The sequence below is a fragment of the Ylistrum balloti genome, unplaced genomic scaffold (genome assembly GCF_031769215.1).
Source record: "Ylistrum balloti isolate Yb309-2 unplaced genomic scaffold, AGI_CSIRO_Ybal_v1 Utg370680, whole genome shotgun sequence".
Classification (NCBI taxonomy): domain Eukaryota; kingdom Metazoa; phylum Mollusca; class Bivalvia; order Pectinida; family Pectinidae; genus Ylistrum; species Ylistrum balloti.
Genome location: NW_026782410.1, coordinates 218799 through 236895, shown reverse-complemented (window position 1 = coordinate 236895; position 18097 = coordinate 218799). Strand labels below are relative to the sequence as shown.

General features: G+C 34.9%; 1 protein-coding gene across 1 annotated transcript in view; it reads left to right on the top strand.

Moving 5' to 3' along the window:
• Positions 1-1199: 1199 nt before the first annotated feature.
• LOC132557497 (tolloid-like protein 2) overlaps positions 1200-18097 on the top strand; it is a gene marked incomplete at its 5' end in the record, with an annotated part of 88971 nt that continues 72073 nt past the window's right edge. Inside the window, one exon of the mRNA XM_060221987.1 lies at positions 1200-1295. Within this exon, the coding sequence (XP_060077970.1) occupies positions 1200-1295 (96 nt within the window). The remainder of the gene's footprint in view (positions 1296-18097) is intronic.

Here is an 18097-nt window from a genome sequence, read left to right as displayed (position 1 = left end):
AGTCTGTCTTTCTGATACCTGCTGGAAGTCATACATTATCTCAGAATGATATTAAAAGAACAGATTTGGGAAACTTCATGTGTGCGTTAAATATTGTGTGTTTATAGTTATAGTTGTGCTTGATCAATCTCTTGGTCTAACCAGTGTGGTAGTGAAATTCTTATTTTTATTTTTGTTGTTCCAAAAATTCCAAAGCCTTTCAGATTGTCAAAACGTTACGCCTCCCTAGATGGGAGATCTCAACAATTATTCCTCTGTTCTGTTTAGATGCAGAGGCTACTAAAAACTTTCAAGCATTATAAATGATTTGTAAATCAATTCAAAGATCTGATAGAGGTTAAACCTTCAATGTGAAGGTATATATGTGTGAAGATGTCTTATTGATAGTCCTGTTTAACCTGGTAGGGAGATCAGACCGATTTCCTACCCTAGCTGTCACATTTCTTTTCGACAAGGAGAAGCAACCTGTCAGCAAGAACATCCAACTGACTGCACATGAAATACACAGTTCAGATATCATTATACTCTTGCTGTTTCGAGACGGGAAATGAAATAAAGGAATGGATATGTGGTTGATGGGGCATGAAAGTGTTCTTTTTATAATGTTAAGTAATAAATGTTCAATGGTTAACACAGTGTGTTATAGAGCAATACAACATTTTCATTAAAAGTTATTATTGATCGTATTGTAAAAATAATTTTTGACAATAATCAGTTGATGTTTGAGATGTGTTAGCTAGTATAAGTCTGCATGCATAAAGGCCTACCTCAAAATAGAAAATGCCTACTAATAGCATCTTGGTTTAAAAATCAGATTATATCACTCATAATGAAGCCCATGATAAATCTTAGACCCACTACAATAATATTTTACAGGTTTGGGTCAGAGATGAAAGTAATAGCAGGTTCTTTCAGAATGTTAGAATTGAAATTAACCCCTTAGTTTTGACCTTTCACAAGGGCTATATTCCAACACAGTCACAACTGGGGTACCAGAACCATTGTTGAGTTACATAATCCTCCAAGACAGAACAGTTAGTGCTTTCACCTCCTAATGTCATTATAACGATGGCTGATTTAAAGGAAACAAATTTGTTAGTTCTTTTGCACTATATAAAACAATTTTTAAAAGTGTTTATTGGTTTCATTGTTTTTTCCTATGAAATTCAGGATTTAACCAAGAAACCCGTTTGTTTCAGAGAAAGGTTCCCCGGGGAAGAGATTGCACGGGGTAGAGCCACTGGGGTTTTATGTAAAGAAGGGGAATATGGATGGAGCAGTAGACAGACCACAAGGTACCACAGGCATGACTTTAACCAATCACATGCATGTCATACCATCTCCAAGGGCATGCTTAAGCACAATTAATGGGCATGTTTTGCACCATACAAAGACATGTTTAGTACTTGTATCATCAATAACTCTCTAGAGTGATATATTTTTACTTTATCGTGATAAGTATCATGTGTGAAACTCAGCAGTAAACTGATCCTAATTGTGAAAAATACTTTTATTCCTTGTTATCATATCCTACCAAGCAATAACAAATGTGTCTCTGATTGTATAGTACAAACATACATTACAGTCAATATCTCCATAGTAACATGTCTACATTTCCATAATAACATTTCTACATCTCTATGGTAACATGCCTGCATCTCCATAGTAACATGTCTATATATTCGTAGTTACTTGTCTACATCTCCATAGTAACATGTCTACATCTCCATAGTAACATGTCTATATATCCGTAGTCACTTGTCTACATCTCCATAGTAACATGTCTATATATCCTTAGTAACATGACCACATCTCCACAATAACATGTCTACATCTCCATAGTAACATGTCTACATCTCCAAAGAGTACATCTACAAAGAGTAAGTTGTCTATATCTCAATAAAGGAACATGTCTACATTTCCATTGTAATATATCTTTACATAACTCCATAGTCACATGTCTAATATCTCCATGATAACATGTCTACATGTCTCTATATCACCATGTTTACATTTGCATCTCCATAGTAACATGTTTACATATCTCCATTATAACATGTTGATTCATATTTCAATAAAAGCATATCTTCATATCTCCTTATTACTGGTAATATGTCTACATGTCTCTGTCTTTTAAGTAGCATGTCTGCATCTCCATATCTCTATGACAACATTTCTTAATCCATAGTAAAGTTTACAATTGTCTATAATGCCATTGTATCATATCTTAAGAATATAGTAATACAGAAATAGGTCTGTCTCTCCATACTGACATGTCTGTATTGCAAGAGTGACATTTCTAATTATGAATATTGATAGTAACATGTCTTTCTCTCAGTTACTTTAGTGACATATCTCCTTGATCCATAGAAACATGTCTAAATATCTCTGTAATAGCATGTCTACATTGCTGTGTAGTATTATATCTACATGTCTCCAATCTACACGTCTCCATAGTAACATATCTATATGTCTCCATAGGAACAATTTTTTGTTTATCTCTCTACAGTAACATGTCTACATCTCCACATAATAACATCATTTCTGTTTGTCTTCTAAATGACATGACTACAGGTATCCATACTATTGTCTAAATATATTCATAGACACATGTCTTTATGTTTCCATAGCAACATGTCTACCTATATCCACAGTAACACATCTATATGTCTCCATATTAACATATCTGCATGTCAACTTCAAAATATTTCTATATGTCTCAATGATAATTTATCTACAAATGTATATATTACCATGTCTACATGTTTCTGTAGTAATATGTCTGTATATATCCTTAGTAACAAGACTACGTATCTCCATAGAAACATGTCTACATGTCTATAATAACAAAATGCATGCATATATTTAATATGAAAGGAACTTGTTGTACAATGTATGTAACTGTTATATGTCTGTTTTAATTAGCAAGGTATTTTTTACACATACATTTTTCTGATCCCTTACTGATGTGTTTTCAGAAAATTTTACTTTAAATTAATGAATATGTTTTCTTAACAATGTCTGCTTTCTATGTCTGTGACTTAAAGTCTCGTCTGTCTTCACTTTTCAATGTTCTGTGCAACATGTACTCAAGTTTTTTTGTTTTTTTTTTTAATTTATGGGAACCTGTTGTTACCTTAAAAAGTGTGTTGATCAAATGCAGAAGTGGAGTGTTATGATGACCTAGTTCTCACTGTAGTGTGATAGTTTACCTAGCTGGTTTACTACAGTGTTTTGTCATCAATTTTTCATAATACCATATTTCAGCCTAAAATGGCACACAGGCAATAGCGAAAGTTGGCCCCATTCCCTTTACCTTAGTCTGGTGAATATGCATATTACAATTGTAAGGTTGTGATACATGACATCAATATTCTATTTATCTACTATGACACTACTACACAGGTCATACCTATATTCATTTACAAACATTCAAATTTATATTTAAAGTGAACTTAACTTCATATATTGTGTAATGATTACATAATGATATATGATGACAAAAAATAAAGTGTCTTTTTCTTTTCTTTTACAATTTATTTTGAAAGAGATGCAGCAACTGGACACAAATGTCATAAAAATGCCATGAATGATTGTTACATAACGTACATTATTGTGTCGTGGTATACAGCATGCAGATGTACACTTATTAACAACACCTTGGAATTAACAACACCTTGGAATCAAACTGATAACACATAAACAACATCAGAAATCATAAACAGCCAACTTTTGTTATATTTCAATATATGTTCTAAGTAATGTTCACACGGATATTTTTGCATGATAATTGAAGTAGTGGGGAAAGGGATAACCAGAGATATCTCTGTCCAGATGAAATCTCTGTCCAAATCTCTGTCCAGATGAAATCTCTGTCCAAATCTCTGTCCAAATGAAATCTCTGTCCAAATCTCTGTCCGAATCTCTGTCCAGATGAAATCTCTGTCCAAATCTCTGTCCAAATCTCTGTCCAGATGAAATCTCTGTCCAAATCTCTGTCCAAATCTCTGTCCAGATGAAATCTCTGTCCAAATCTCTGTCCAAATCTCTGTCCAGATGAAATCTCTGTCCAAATCTCTGTCCAGATGAAATCTCTGTCCAAATCTCTGTCCAGATGAAATCTCTGTCCGAATCTCTGTCCAGATAAACCCTTCCAGACAGATGACAGTGAAACTGAATGAAGGTTATAACATCCGAGACTGTTAAGCCTTCTTGTATGTAATTAACTACAAGTGTTAATTGGATGTTTGTTTATTTATGAACCTTTTGTTATCACAACGTAAGCAAAACAAACATGTTCTGGGACCACTGTTTTGATGTGTACAACAGTTTACCCTTCTTGTGCACACCACCCATACTATGTGCATCTATACATGTAAATCAGTCATTTCACCCTGTCTAGCAGATAATTTCATTATTGTAAGATATGTATTTATGTACATGTGAATATTTGTACTTGTATATGCAGATACTATCGTAACATTACCACATTTGGCCAGCCAAAGTACCTACTTGATAAAGACATTTGTATTGAAAAAGTATCGGAATCTCAACACGTCTTCATGTCCTTTTGTTTATATGTTTTTACTGCTGAATTGTCACTGGAATTCATATATTCTGTTAATTATTCTGGATATCTGCAGAATTCTCTTTTTTATGTTATGATTGTTTCTGAGGAGCTGAAATCAAGAAAAATCTTGAACACCTGTATAATCATATTCCATGTTATATGTTATCAGAAAATTATTTCATAACAGTAACAGCTGTTCTTATCATGATGTACGTACATATGTAACTCACCATACTTTGATGTGGATTTTCCATTATCCATTAATATAGTCTTATTTAAGCAGTTTTGTCTGTTCAAGTTTTGTCTATAGATATATAGTGTTCAGTTGAATATTTCACTTTCAATCAAGAGTGCTGCTAAAAACAGGATTAGAAGACAAGTGCTTGCCTTCTACACTACTGTTTACAGGTCAGCCATGGTCAGTCAAAGTAAAACTTTGATGTCGCATGTACTACAGCTCTGTTCATCTTATTAAATTTCTCAATCCTGTGTGACAAGTACTTTCGACTGCCGAAAAACAGGTATTGGGATATATTGAGAATCGTGATTTGAATGGTAGTGATTTTTAGATTATGATGTAACAGAATTTAACCAAAACGGAAATTGTGGCCAAAACCCTTTAAGAAGTTAGATAATTGAGTTCACATTGGCACTGTGATAGCAGACGTAGTTTAATTCGAAAGGATGATGTATGAGCTAGCTAGCTCATACCTGAGTATTGGTCTTAAGACCTTAAGTGTGATGGAAGGCCTAGGTCACGAATTTTAATGTTAAAGACTTGTTATCCTCCTGCACTGCAAGTGTGACAAGGATCCAGGACTAGTCTTCACTGCCGATTTGCTACACTGATGACTGACTATATATGTGCCAACAAGGCTTTCATTAGATTTACTGGATCAAGTGTGAACAAATAGGCACCATTAGGAGAAATAATGAGAAACAATTACTGCTTACCAACTGGCAATATATAGCATATCAGGTGGAGAGATGTGTGAAATCACAAGCTAAATCAGCCAACTTATTGTACAGAAAACTTCAAGAGATTTGCATTTATGAAGAATTGAATCCTCTCTGGAACACGAATAAGCATTGTCCATTTTTTTATGTTTTCCTTCCATAACATAAACAATTGCCATGATTTTGCAATGTCACATTATCAAAGAGGAGTTACTCTCTCTATTATTAATGTCAAAAATATTGCAATCTGTGATTGAATTATAATTAATTGATATAAATTTATATCTTTAGTTATTTTTGAAGTTATTTTTTCCATAATACAAAAAAGGGAGTGTATTCTTGGCATCTGCAACTACTTCATAGTTTATTAGTCTACACCCTTCAGATAGTGGGCTGTTCAAATTGTGGGCTGTTCAAATTGCATTTTTTCCAATATAGCACATGGTCCATGATCCATCCAGCTGTCCCTTAAAATGGGTGTTATTATTATTTTTTGAGAAATACTGGATCGGTCATTTTAGAAGGCCAAAGGCAGCCATTTTGGACTTCGACAGTAATAGATTGCTATTGCTGTTTCTAGAGAAGTACTGGATGGATAATTCTCAAATTTCATATCTACATTCCCTTTGTTCCTATTTTTTCACTGATTCAAGAAACAAAATGGCTATGAGGTGGCCATCCAAAATCTTGACAATGAAAATTTGTTATCACTATAGTTTGACATATTGGATGGATCCATGATATCAACATTTCCATTGATCTGTAGGTCTCACTTTTTCCAGCTGTTTTGTTTTTGGGACTGATTAGAATGTATGTTCATCAACACTACTTTATAAGAGGCACTGAATGGATATATATTTCTCAACTTTCATGTTAATTACCATTTCCATGGCCTCTAGTTGTGCCTTATTGATTTTGGGACATATCAGAAAAATAAAATGGCTGACAGATGACCATTATGGATTTGGAAGTTAGACATTATTGTCACTAATTCTTCAGAAGATTTTTGAAATTTCATAAAACAAAGGAGAGAAAAGAAGCATAGGGGTTTGTAGATCCCCCTTTTTAAAAAAAAACATGGCGTAAAGATCAAGCGATGATGGGCACCAAGATTTCTCTGGGATCTCTGTTTTTTGTATTATGTCAAAATAGATTCAAATAGATGAAAGTTAATCCTTAAAGGGATTCATATATTTAATTTTTCAGATATAAAAGAGATGTTACAATAATTGTATTTACTGTAGAGATGAATGAGATTTTATAAGAGAAAAGGCAATTATATATGTGATGTAAGCAAAAGCTCCAATGTTAAAATATATCAAGTGTCAAAGATGTAATACCCAACAAAGTAAAGACATTTTCCACTATTGTTTTCGTATTCCTAGCATATCGTCTTAAGACTGGAGGTTTAAGATTTAACCCACAATGATGATGTATTCTCATTCTTTGAAAGGAAGAAATGATATAGCTAGGCTAAGGAAAGTCGGAATAACCTTGGATGTTCATTAACAGGAAACGTACAAATACTTCATACTCGCTTATAATCTATCTAACTAATTGAAATTGTTGGGCTTGTGTATATCAAAGATGTAAAACACATGTATCTTATACTGAAAAGAAGGAACTTCGGATCACTTTTCTTTGATCGTTAGCCATTCATTACTGTCATCTGATTTTTAAAGCAATTTTCAGACTCACAATTTCTGAAGAACCACTGGATGAATACCTCTTACATCTGGTTACCTTGTAACCATCTTGATTTTGACGTTTAAAGCTTCTTGTCAGGAATTTTATGACCAGGATTGACTTTGCTTATCGTACTTGTGACTAAAGGATTTCTACAATGTACTGATAGAAGCATCAGAAAGGTTATGCACATCTTGGGTAATGTCAAGATTTTATTGTTGTGCATCAGAAATGAACTTGTCACTCGTTCAGGAAAGGGCTTTTAACTACTTACACATAACAAGCAGAATCTTTCCATTCATGGTAGCACTTAAATTTGTATGTTTTATTTTTGTATATATTGAGGGAAAAGACTTCAAAGTAAACATATCTTGAATGTTGACCTTTAAAGTTTATCATTTCTTTTTCGGAAAGTACAATTTAAGCTACAAATGGTTTTTCATATTCTTTATGAAGCATTAAGTAAGAGAAATTACAATAGGTCACAAGACAATATCTGATATGACATAATAACTAACTCAAATATCCAACAGCAATTTTAACCTTAATGATCCTACTGTTATTCTCTAAAATAAAATTTTTAAAAAGACCATTAAGATCAAACATGTATAGAGTTACAATGAGTATATCTTTTGATGTTTTCTTCTTTCATGATGAAGATATGAGTGCTGTTAATATTCTAGGAATTGGAATTTATATGTTTCAATCATGAAATATGCCTTCAGTAACCCAAAATTAGATATATATTAAGTCTTTAATTTTGTGAGATGTTGCATCAGGGTTCCATTAGAATCATATAGAGTAATATTCCATTCCTGTATACTAAAGTTGCTTTAAGTGTATAGGATTTGTAAACAAGAAAATTCTTCTCTCTGAGAGCTGGAAAACCTGTTTACTGCTGGCTGTAGAAAGAAATCTATGCAGCATCTTGAGCTGATGATATCTCTTACAAGCATCTAGATAGTAATCTAAAGTAGACTTGTTCTATTTTATCAAACACAATGAATTAAAAAAAGTACAGTTTTTCATGGCAGTGGTAGAATACATCTAAAAGATGCAGTAAAATATTCAAGATGTGGTTTTTATTTATGTTGTGTATGTACACTCCACTATGTAAATAGAATGCAGCCTTCCACAAGCACGACCTAACCGTATAAACAGTACTTCAGCAATACTCAGAGGTGTGTCACAGAAATTACTATTCTTGATTCTTTACAAGATAATGGGTCATGTATATCCATGTACATTTATTTGTTAATCAATTCCACAGAGTAGAGTCATTTCCTGGCAGAGATCTGAACATCTTTTAGGTTAAACTTCAATATCCCATTTACCTGTCTACTTAGGGTTTTATATATACATGTGTATTCTGTGGTTTGCCTACAGGAACTTAACAATTTCTGGCTAAAAGCTTCTGTAGAGATTAACTTGGTTCACCTTTTTGTATAGTGTCACAGCAAGAGGATTTCTTGTCACATGGAAGAGTGCTGAAATAGCTCTTGTCTGCTGGCTTTTGGCATCATCTTCTAGAGATAGTGCCCTGAAGTCTCAGAAACTGCACTTAAGTTTTCACCTCTTAAACAAATAACACATAGAAACCATTGGAGACCTCTCAGTTCTAGAAAGGACACAAGAGAGTGGTGGCACATTTACTTATTGACAATAAGGGAAAACACTCTTTCAAAAAGGACATATGGGGAAAGTTGACCATTAACCATAGATACCATGGGAAAACACAATCTTCCAGAAAGGGCACAAGAGAGAAATGGTCCATCAGCTCATACTGATACCATATGTTGTAGAAAGAGCACGTAAGCTGATACAAAACTATGTGAGAAAAATGAAAAATCAAGAAAGCGTTGACTAAAAACCATTTATAGTTATATACAGCACCACAAACCATCTATAGTTATATACAGCTCCACAGACCATTTATAGTTATATACAGCACAACAAACCATTTATAGTTATATACAGCAACACAAACCATCTATAGTTATATACAGCACCACAGACCATTTATAGTTATATACAGCACCACAGACCATTTATAGTTATATACAGCTCTACAAACCATTTATAGTTATATACAGCTCCACAAACCATTTATAGTTATATACAGCACCACAGACCATTTATAGTTATATACAGCACCACAAACCATTTATAGTTATATACAGCACCACAGACCATTTATAGTTATATACAGCACCACAGACCATTTATAGTTATATACAGCACCACACACCATTTATAGTTATATACAGCACCACAGACCATTTATAGTTATATACAGCACCACACACCATTTATAGTTATATACAGCACCACAGACCATTTATAGTTATATACAGCACAATAGACCATTTATAGTTATATACAGCACCACAGACCATTTATAGTTATATACAGCACCACACACCATTTATAGTTATATACAGCACCACACACCATTTATAGTTATATACAGCACCACAGACCATTTATAGTTATATACAGCACAATAGACCATTTATAGTTATATACAGCACCACAGACCATTTATAGTTATATACAGCACCACACACCATTTATAGTTATATACAGCACCACACACCATTTATAGTTATATACAGCACCACACACCATTTATAGTTATATACAGCACCACAGACCATTTATAGTTATATACAGCACCACACACCATTTATAGTTATATACAGCACCACAGCACCACAGACCATTTATAGTTATATACAGCACCATTTATAGTTATATACAGCACCACAGACCATTTATAGTTATATACAGCACCACAGACCATTTATAGTTATATACAGCACCACACATTTATAGTTATATACCATTTATAGTTATATACATCACTACAGACCATTTATAGTTATATACAACACCACAAACCATTTATAGTTATATACAGCACCACAAACCATTTATAGTTATATACAGCACCACAGACCATTTATAGTTATATACAGCACCACAGACCATTTATAGTTATATACAGCACCACACACCATTTATAGTTATATACAGCACCACACACCATTTATAGTTATATACAGCACCACACACCATTTATAGTTATATACAGCACCACAGACCATTTATAGTTATATACAGCACCACAGACCATTTATAGTTATATACAGCTCTACAAACCATTTATAGTTATATACAGCACCACAGACCATTTATAGTTATATACAGCACCACAAACCATTTATAGTTATATACAGCACCACAGACCATTTATAGTTATATACAGCACCACAGACCATTTATAGCTATATACAGCAACACAGACCATTTATAGTTATATACAGCACCACAGACCATTTATAGTTATATACAGCACCACAGACCATTTATATACAGAACCACAAACCATTTATAGTTATATACAGCACCACAGACCATTTATATACAGAACCACAAACCATTTATAGTTATATACAGCACCACAGACCATTTATATACAGCTCCACAAACCATTTATAGTTATATACAGCACCACAGACCATTTATAGTTATATACAGCACAATAGACCATTTATAGTTATATACAGCACAATAGACCATTTATAGTTATATACAGCACCACAAACTATTTATAGTTATATACAGCACCACAAACTATTTATAGTTATATACAACACCACAAACTATTTATAGTTATACACAACACCACAAACCATTTATAGTTATATACAACACCACAGACCATTTATATACAGCACCACAAACCATTTATAGTTATATACAGCACCACAGACCATTTATAGTTATATACAGCACCACAGACCATTTATATTTATATACAGCTCTACAGACCTTTTATATACAGAACCACAAACCATTTATAGTTATATACAGCACCACAGACCATTTATATACAGAACCACAAACCATTTATAGTTATACAACACCAAACCATCATGGATACAGTATCTGAGACTTCACCTGATGACAATTTTGAGTAAAAATTAGCTAGTGTGTGCCTTCAGATGAAAATTTGACAGATGAGAATCAATAAGAATCAGTTCCAATCAGTCTAGTGATAAAACCTATCAAACTTCAATAGAAACAGAAAAGATTTGAGATGATCTTATTCAAACCATGGAAGATAAATTTGATTAAAGTTATATTAAAGGGAAGGATTTTCTTTTTTAAAAAAGACGTTAACTTTGCTTGCTGAAACATCAGGATATATTAGACATTCTGTCCACAAATGTTAATATTACAGCAAATCTGGAGAAAGCCCTTCTTAGTCTTGCATTTGGAAAATATCAAAAGTTTGGAAAAACTCCAGATGTTGTCAAACAGAAATTCAATAATTTGCCAATCTGTGTTGAATCTGAAACAATCACATTTCATGCATATATTCATGATTTTCAAACCCAGTCAGTTTACCTTTTTTTGTCTTAGCACTTGCATTTTTATTTATTTTTTCCTTTTTTTAAATTAGCTGTGTTTTCAGTTGCCATAGCACCTTGAATAAATCCATATCTTTTCTTGTGAACAAGATCATTTTATTTCGAAACACTTTCTACAGGTTGGTTATGTCAATAGAATGAAAGATCAGCATCAGTATGCTCCACACTTCCCATTTTGTCTAATGAAGGTGACCAGATAGACGTCAAAATACCAAACGCAAATCTTCTACTGGCTGTGTTATAAGATGTTTCTTTTTAATATAATTTTATGTACGTTATGAAAATAACAAGGCAATAACATATAAGCTGTTGAGAATTTTTAGTTTTTGAAAGACTTTGATGAGTTGTTCAAATATTGATTTATCAATTTATTTTCAAGAAAAGTAAGGAAAATTACTCAATTGTAACAGTTTCATATAGTTTAAAACTTTCCATTTGGTCAAATTTAATGATTTCATAGCAAAGTTGTAGTTTAATGAAAAAACATACTCAGTAGCCATACACATTGAAACTCACATAAGATTCTAAGACAAAATTTAACATATTTTTACACAGTTTTCAATATAGCTACATGGAGAAAAAAACATTTTTCGAACTATTTTGTTTTAAAAGCATATCCTTTGATGTTGCGTATTGACCATTTGTGTGTCAGTTTAAATACTCATCATGATCTGAGACAGACTAAAGTAAAACAAAACAGTGGATTTTGTAAAACTGTGTTTTGAAATAATGTTCTGTTACAGACAAGTTGTTTATTCACAAGTCATATTTGATAGAAAGCATTTCATATATTTGTGATTAAGACAACACTAACCATTTCTTGTAGTCATCAAAAGTAGATCTATGTCTCTCTGTCAAGATGTATCTTCATCACAACTGTCATATACACGATCTATGATATATACTAAACAAAAAAATAAAGTTAACACTACTTTGTTCTGTGATTAATTAATTAGCCCCTTCATAAATCCTTACCAATCATGTACAAATAAAGTAATTGATCAATCTGATAAAACTGCAGTCATGGTTCATTATAAAACTTTGCGTTCAGTTGATTTTATTCGACTGTAAAGGACGTTGGGGTCAATTTCAAAGGTAACACCAATCAAAGGTATGGCCACCATTTGCGAAGTAAACAGCATTGCAGCGTCGTCGCATGGAACTCGTAAACCGGCGGATAATTCAAGGAGATATGTTGTTCCATTCAGCGATCAAGGCTTGGGCCAGCTCCTTCAAGTTTGACGGCTGATTTTGACGTTCTCTCACGCATCGCCCGAGAACATCCCAGACATGCTCAATCGGTGACAAATCATGGCATCTTAAGAATAGCAGAACCACTGGTCTTAAAATTTCGTCCCGATATTGAATGCCGGTTAAATTGCCATTTGACACAACAAGCCTGGTACGAGTCCCCCAACAAATACCACCCCAAACCATTACACTTCCGCTGACAAAGCGGTCACGTTCTGCGACGCAGCAGTTCGCAAAACGCTCCCCTCTTCGCCTCCACACTCTGCGCTTTCCATCACCGTGTTGCAGACAAAACCTGGACTCGTCTGAAAACAGAACATTGTTCCATTGTCGTAAGGCCCAACGACGGTGAACATGGGTCTAGTTACGCCGATTATTACGGTGACGTCGCAACAAATTTGGTCCAGTGTAGGGACACCGTGCTTTCAATTGGTAGGCCCTCAACCTGTTGCAGACTGTTTGGGGAGACACATGACGCCCAAACAATGTCCTTGTAGTCTCTACTGCGGTTACGAATTGATTGCGCAAGTGTATCAATCGTTTACACCAGTCATCCCTGGCGGTTGTTTTATGGGATCGGCCTCTTCGAGGACGATCGGATGTTGACCCAGTTTGGTTTAAACGACTTACCAAGTGGCAAATTGTCTTAACACTGCAACCAAAATGCCGTGCAACTCGATAGCGAGACTCCCCAGCCTGGATCATGCCTACAGCCCTTTCTCTCTATACTTGTGACAGTCGGGGCATAATGATAAAGTTGATAGATAGCAAGATTCGGTGATTTCTAAGTCTTAAGGATCTAACGAACAGTTGTCAGTTTGAATGTTTATGAAATTCAAGCGAAGATACAAGTTAGTCGCAGAAAACCTCGTGCAGCTCTTTCGCTAATACAGACTTTCACGCTTGAATGATTTTGGTAACCCCCTTGGATTTTGTAATGTAAAACATTACCATTTTCTAATATTGCACAAACGTCATTTTGTTTTCACTCATTTACAGGTATTCGCCAAGGAAACATGTTAACCTTTCTTTTTTTGTTGAGTATATGTCTCTTTGTCAGGGTATACCTTCATCACAACTGTCATATACAAGATCTATATATGTCCCTCTGTCAGGGTATACCTTCATCACAACTGTCATATACAAGATCTATATATGTCCCTCTGTCAGGGTATACCTTCATCACAACTGTCATATACAAGATCTATATATGTCCCTCTGTCAGGGTATACCTTCATCACAACTGTCATATACAAGATCTATGTGTCCCTCTGTCAGGGTATACCTTCATCACAACTGTCATATACAAGATCTATATATGTCCCTCTGTCAGGGTATACCTTCATCACAACTGTCATATACAAGATCTATATATGTCCCTCTGTCAGGGTATACCTTCATCACAACTGTCATATACAAGATCTATATATGTCCCTCTGTCAAGGTATACCTTCATCACAACTGTCATATACAAGATCTATGTGTCCCTCTGTCAGGGTATACCTTCATCACAACTGTCATATACAAGATCTATGTGTCCCTCTGTCAGGGTATACCTTCATCACAACTGTCATATACAAGATCTATATATGTCCCTCTGTCAAGGTATACCTTCATCACAACTGTCATATACAAGATCTATATATGTCCCTCTGTCAAGGTATACCTTCATCACAACTGTCATATACAAGATCTATATATGTCCCTCTGTCAGGGTATACCTTCATCACAACTGTCATATACAAGATCTATATATGTCCCTCTGTCAGGGTATACCTTCATCACAACTGTCATATACAAGATCTATATATGTCCCTCTGTCAGGGTATACCTTCATCACAACTGTCATATACAAGATCTATATATGTCCCTCTGTCAGGGTATACCTTCATCACAACTGTCATATACAAGATCTATATATGTCCCTCTGTCAGGGTATACCTTCATCATAGCTGTCACATACTATATCTGCCTCCCTCTGTCAGCTACTAACAACTCAAATGAAATACCGTACCAGCCAAAGATCGCTCCTATGAAATAATGTAACAGTAAATATCTCCCCAAGGAAATTCATCTTTGTCAGGAGACAACACAAATGCAACATGAAACATCATGCTGACAAGGAGCCATTCCAATCAAACATCACTCTGACAAGAAAACCACTCCAATCAAACATCACTCTGACAAGAAACCACTCCAATGAAACATAGTGCTGACAAGAAACCACTCCAATCAAACATCGTCATAATGAGAAACCACTTCAATCATACATCACTATGATGAGAAACCACTTCAATCAAAGATCACCATAATGAGAAACCACTCCAATGAAACATAGTGCTGACAAGAAACCACTCCAATCAAACATCGTCATAATGAGAAACCACTTCAATCAAACATTACCATGATGAGAAACCACTCCAATCAAACATCACTATGATGAGAAACCACTCCAATCAAACATCGTCATAATGAGAAACCACTCCAATCAAACATCGCCATGATGAGAAACCACTCCAATCAAACATCGTCATAATGAGAAACCACTCCAATCAAACATCACCATGATGAGAAACCACTCCAATCAAGCATTACATCATAACTGCATGACTACAATGATATCAATGAGACCATTAATTCAAGCACTTACCGGCCATTAAGACCACTATAGTTAAATTAGTGTAGAAAGACAGCTGTTAAAAGAGACCAGCTTTCTGGAAGAAACAGATAACTTTCATGAGTTTGGTATATTGTCAACAATGTCATCCTTGGAAAAACCAGCTATAGATGTTCAAACCATGTAATTTCAATACCAGGGTGATAATTATTGTATATGGTAGAACTTTGTTTGATAGATCAAATTGTGATGAACACACCAATGTAGTGTCGTAGAGTTTGACATTTCGATTCCTAGTGAAAATCTAACTATTCAAAGTTCAAATTGCATGAACAGAAGTTAAGTGTACTCTTTATTGCTTAAAGGCATAAAGCTACAGGAGCATCGACCACAAACCAATTTCCTGGAGCAGGGGATTATCAATGAGTAGCATCAGGTGATGGCTACTGAGTATACAACAATGTCGTGACATATAAACCTGGTTATTGAAAGAAACATAACAACTCCATTCAATGGCACCAAACTCTTGGACCACATTCTCACAGCCATCTGTCACTAGCAATGGAATATAGAGCTCCAGTCTTACAACCCTTTGTCATAGGCACCAGATTCAAGGACTCCAGACTCGCAACTCCCTATCACCAGCACTGAACTCAAAGTGCAGCAGTCTCACAGCGCACTGTCACCAGCACTGAACTAGAGGACTACATTCTCATATTCCCCTGTCACTGACACCTTGCAGGCTATGGGGCCCCAACTTCATGTCCCCCATCATTAGACTTTAGGACCACAAACTCACAACCTCCTTTCACTGGCATCAGACTCTAGTGCTACATTCTCACAATTCCTTGACACTGGCACCAAACTCTAGGACCAAAGACTTACAATTCTCTGCCATTAGCACTGAACTGTGCAATCCCACAATCCTCCGTCACCGGCATAGCTGACCTTTAGGGCTGCAGTCTTACAACTCCTTGCCACTGCAAGTGCTGAAACTGTAGGGCTGCAGTGTCAGCTCTCATAAAATCTCTACATAAATGTCCACATACAAATACATCTATAAATCCTGAACTGGAAAATAAGCTTATTGTTGAATAAATCCACCTTAATTATTCATTACTTGTGGTTTCACTAGTTTTTGTTTAAAGCTCTTCAAATGCCATTTGGAATAGAAAAATAACCTTAATTTAAGGGTTATCTCTTCTTTACAGAGACCTCACCCAATACTTATTGCAAATTGACACAAAGAAGACTTATTTAGAAGCACTAAAGGTAACAGCAGAGGCCTTACAGTACTCGGCATATCGTAGGTATGAAGGTGACCTTTGCCTAAGACACATGCTACAGCACATTACTCACCAACCTGACTTTCTCAATAAATCTCCCTCTGCTGGTGTCTACACCAACATCCGAGGATATCCTTAGCCCAAGAGAGGACTTAAAATTCACAGTCACTTCTAATGAGACTTAAAATCTTTCTTGTCACACTCTTTCTCTATTGGGTTATAGGTTTATAGGTGGAAACCTTGCACAAAATTCTGTAGTTTTTTTGCCCTATAGGTATAAAAAGTCTGTTCTCACAACTGAACATGTTTGCACAGCATGGGTGTACCTAATTAAAGATGGAGATTTCAATGGTTTATACTGGTCTTTAGTGGAGTATGGAGGAAATCACAGATATACTGTTCTATAGTCTATTACTCACCTGCTGGCTGTAGCACTTTTTTTTATTTTATCTACAACAAAAGTTAAGAAGTTTGAGTACAACTTATTTTCTATGTTCTTAAAAGTTCTGAACTTTGCACACGACAATGAACCAGTATTCAGTTGTCTTATGTTGTATCAGAAAAAGTTAAACCTCTTTACTTAAAGTGTTAGAACCAACAAAATGAACTGATTGTTCAAGGGAAGCAGTTCATCAGGTTGGTCTGAACTCTGAGGGACAATATGTTTGATTGATGTTATAGATATAACAGCCATTTTTATAACTGTTTTTTTAGGTCACCTGAGTTTAATGGTGACCTTTGCAATCACCTTCATCAGGTGTCGTGCCTCTGTAAACAATTTAACATTTTCAACTTCTCAAAAAGTCCAGATCAAATCTCATTAAAATTTTCCAGAAGTCTTCCTCGGCCTATGATGAACCAAAATTGTGAATTATACAGTCACCACCCTACATGGGCTTGAAAGGTAGGGTTGAAATGGGTCAAATTGACTCAGATTTCAAAATGTTCTTCTCAACACCCAGGTATGGTAGAGGTAAATGCTCTGGAAGCATGTTAATTGCCAAAATGAGTCTCACATTTCTTCCTGGAGAGGAACGTTTTTACTTTAATTTTCATAGAAAAATTGAATTTTTGAGCATAACATTGGTTTGTAAGAATTCTTAGTATAGGATGGCAGTTTTGATGGCATGCATGTATTGACACTGGCTTACTATATTCAGTGTCACAATTTCTGTTTCCTGACCCTTGATAACTATCCTTTAACCTTTATATTTAATATTGCTTATCTCAGATGGCCGCCAAGGCCACTAGACCTCTTGTTTATCTAAATGCCAAGAAATTGATACATTTGTCT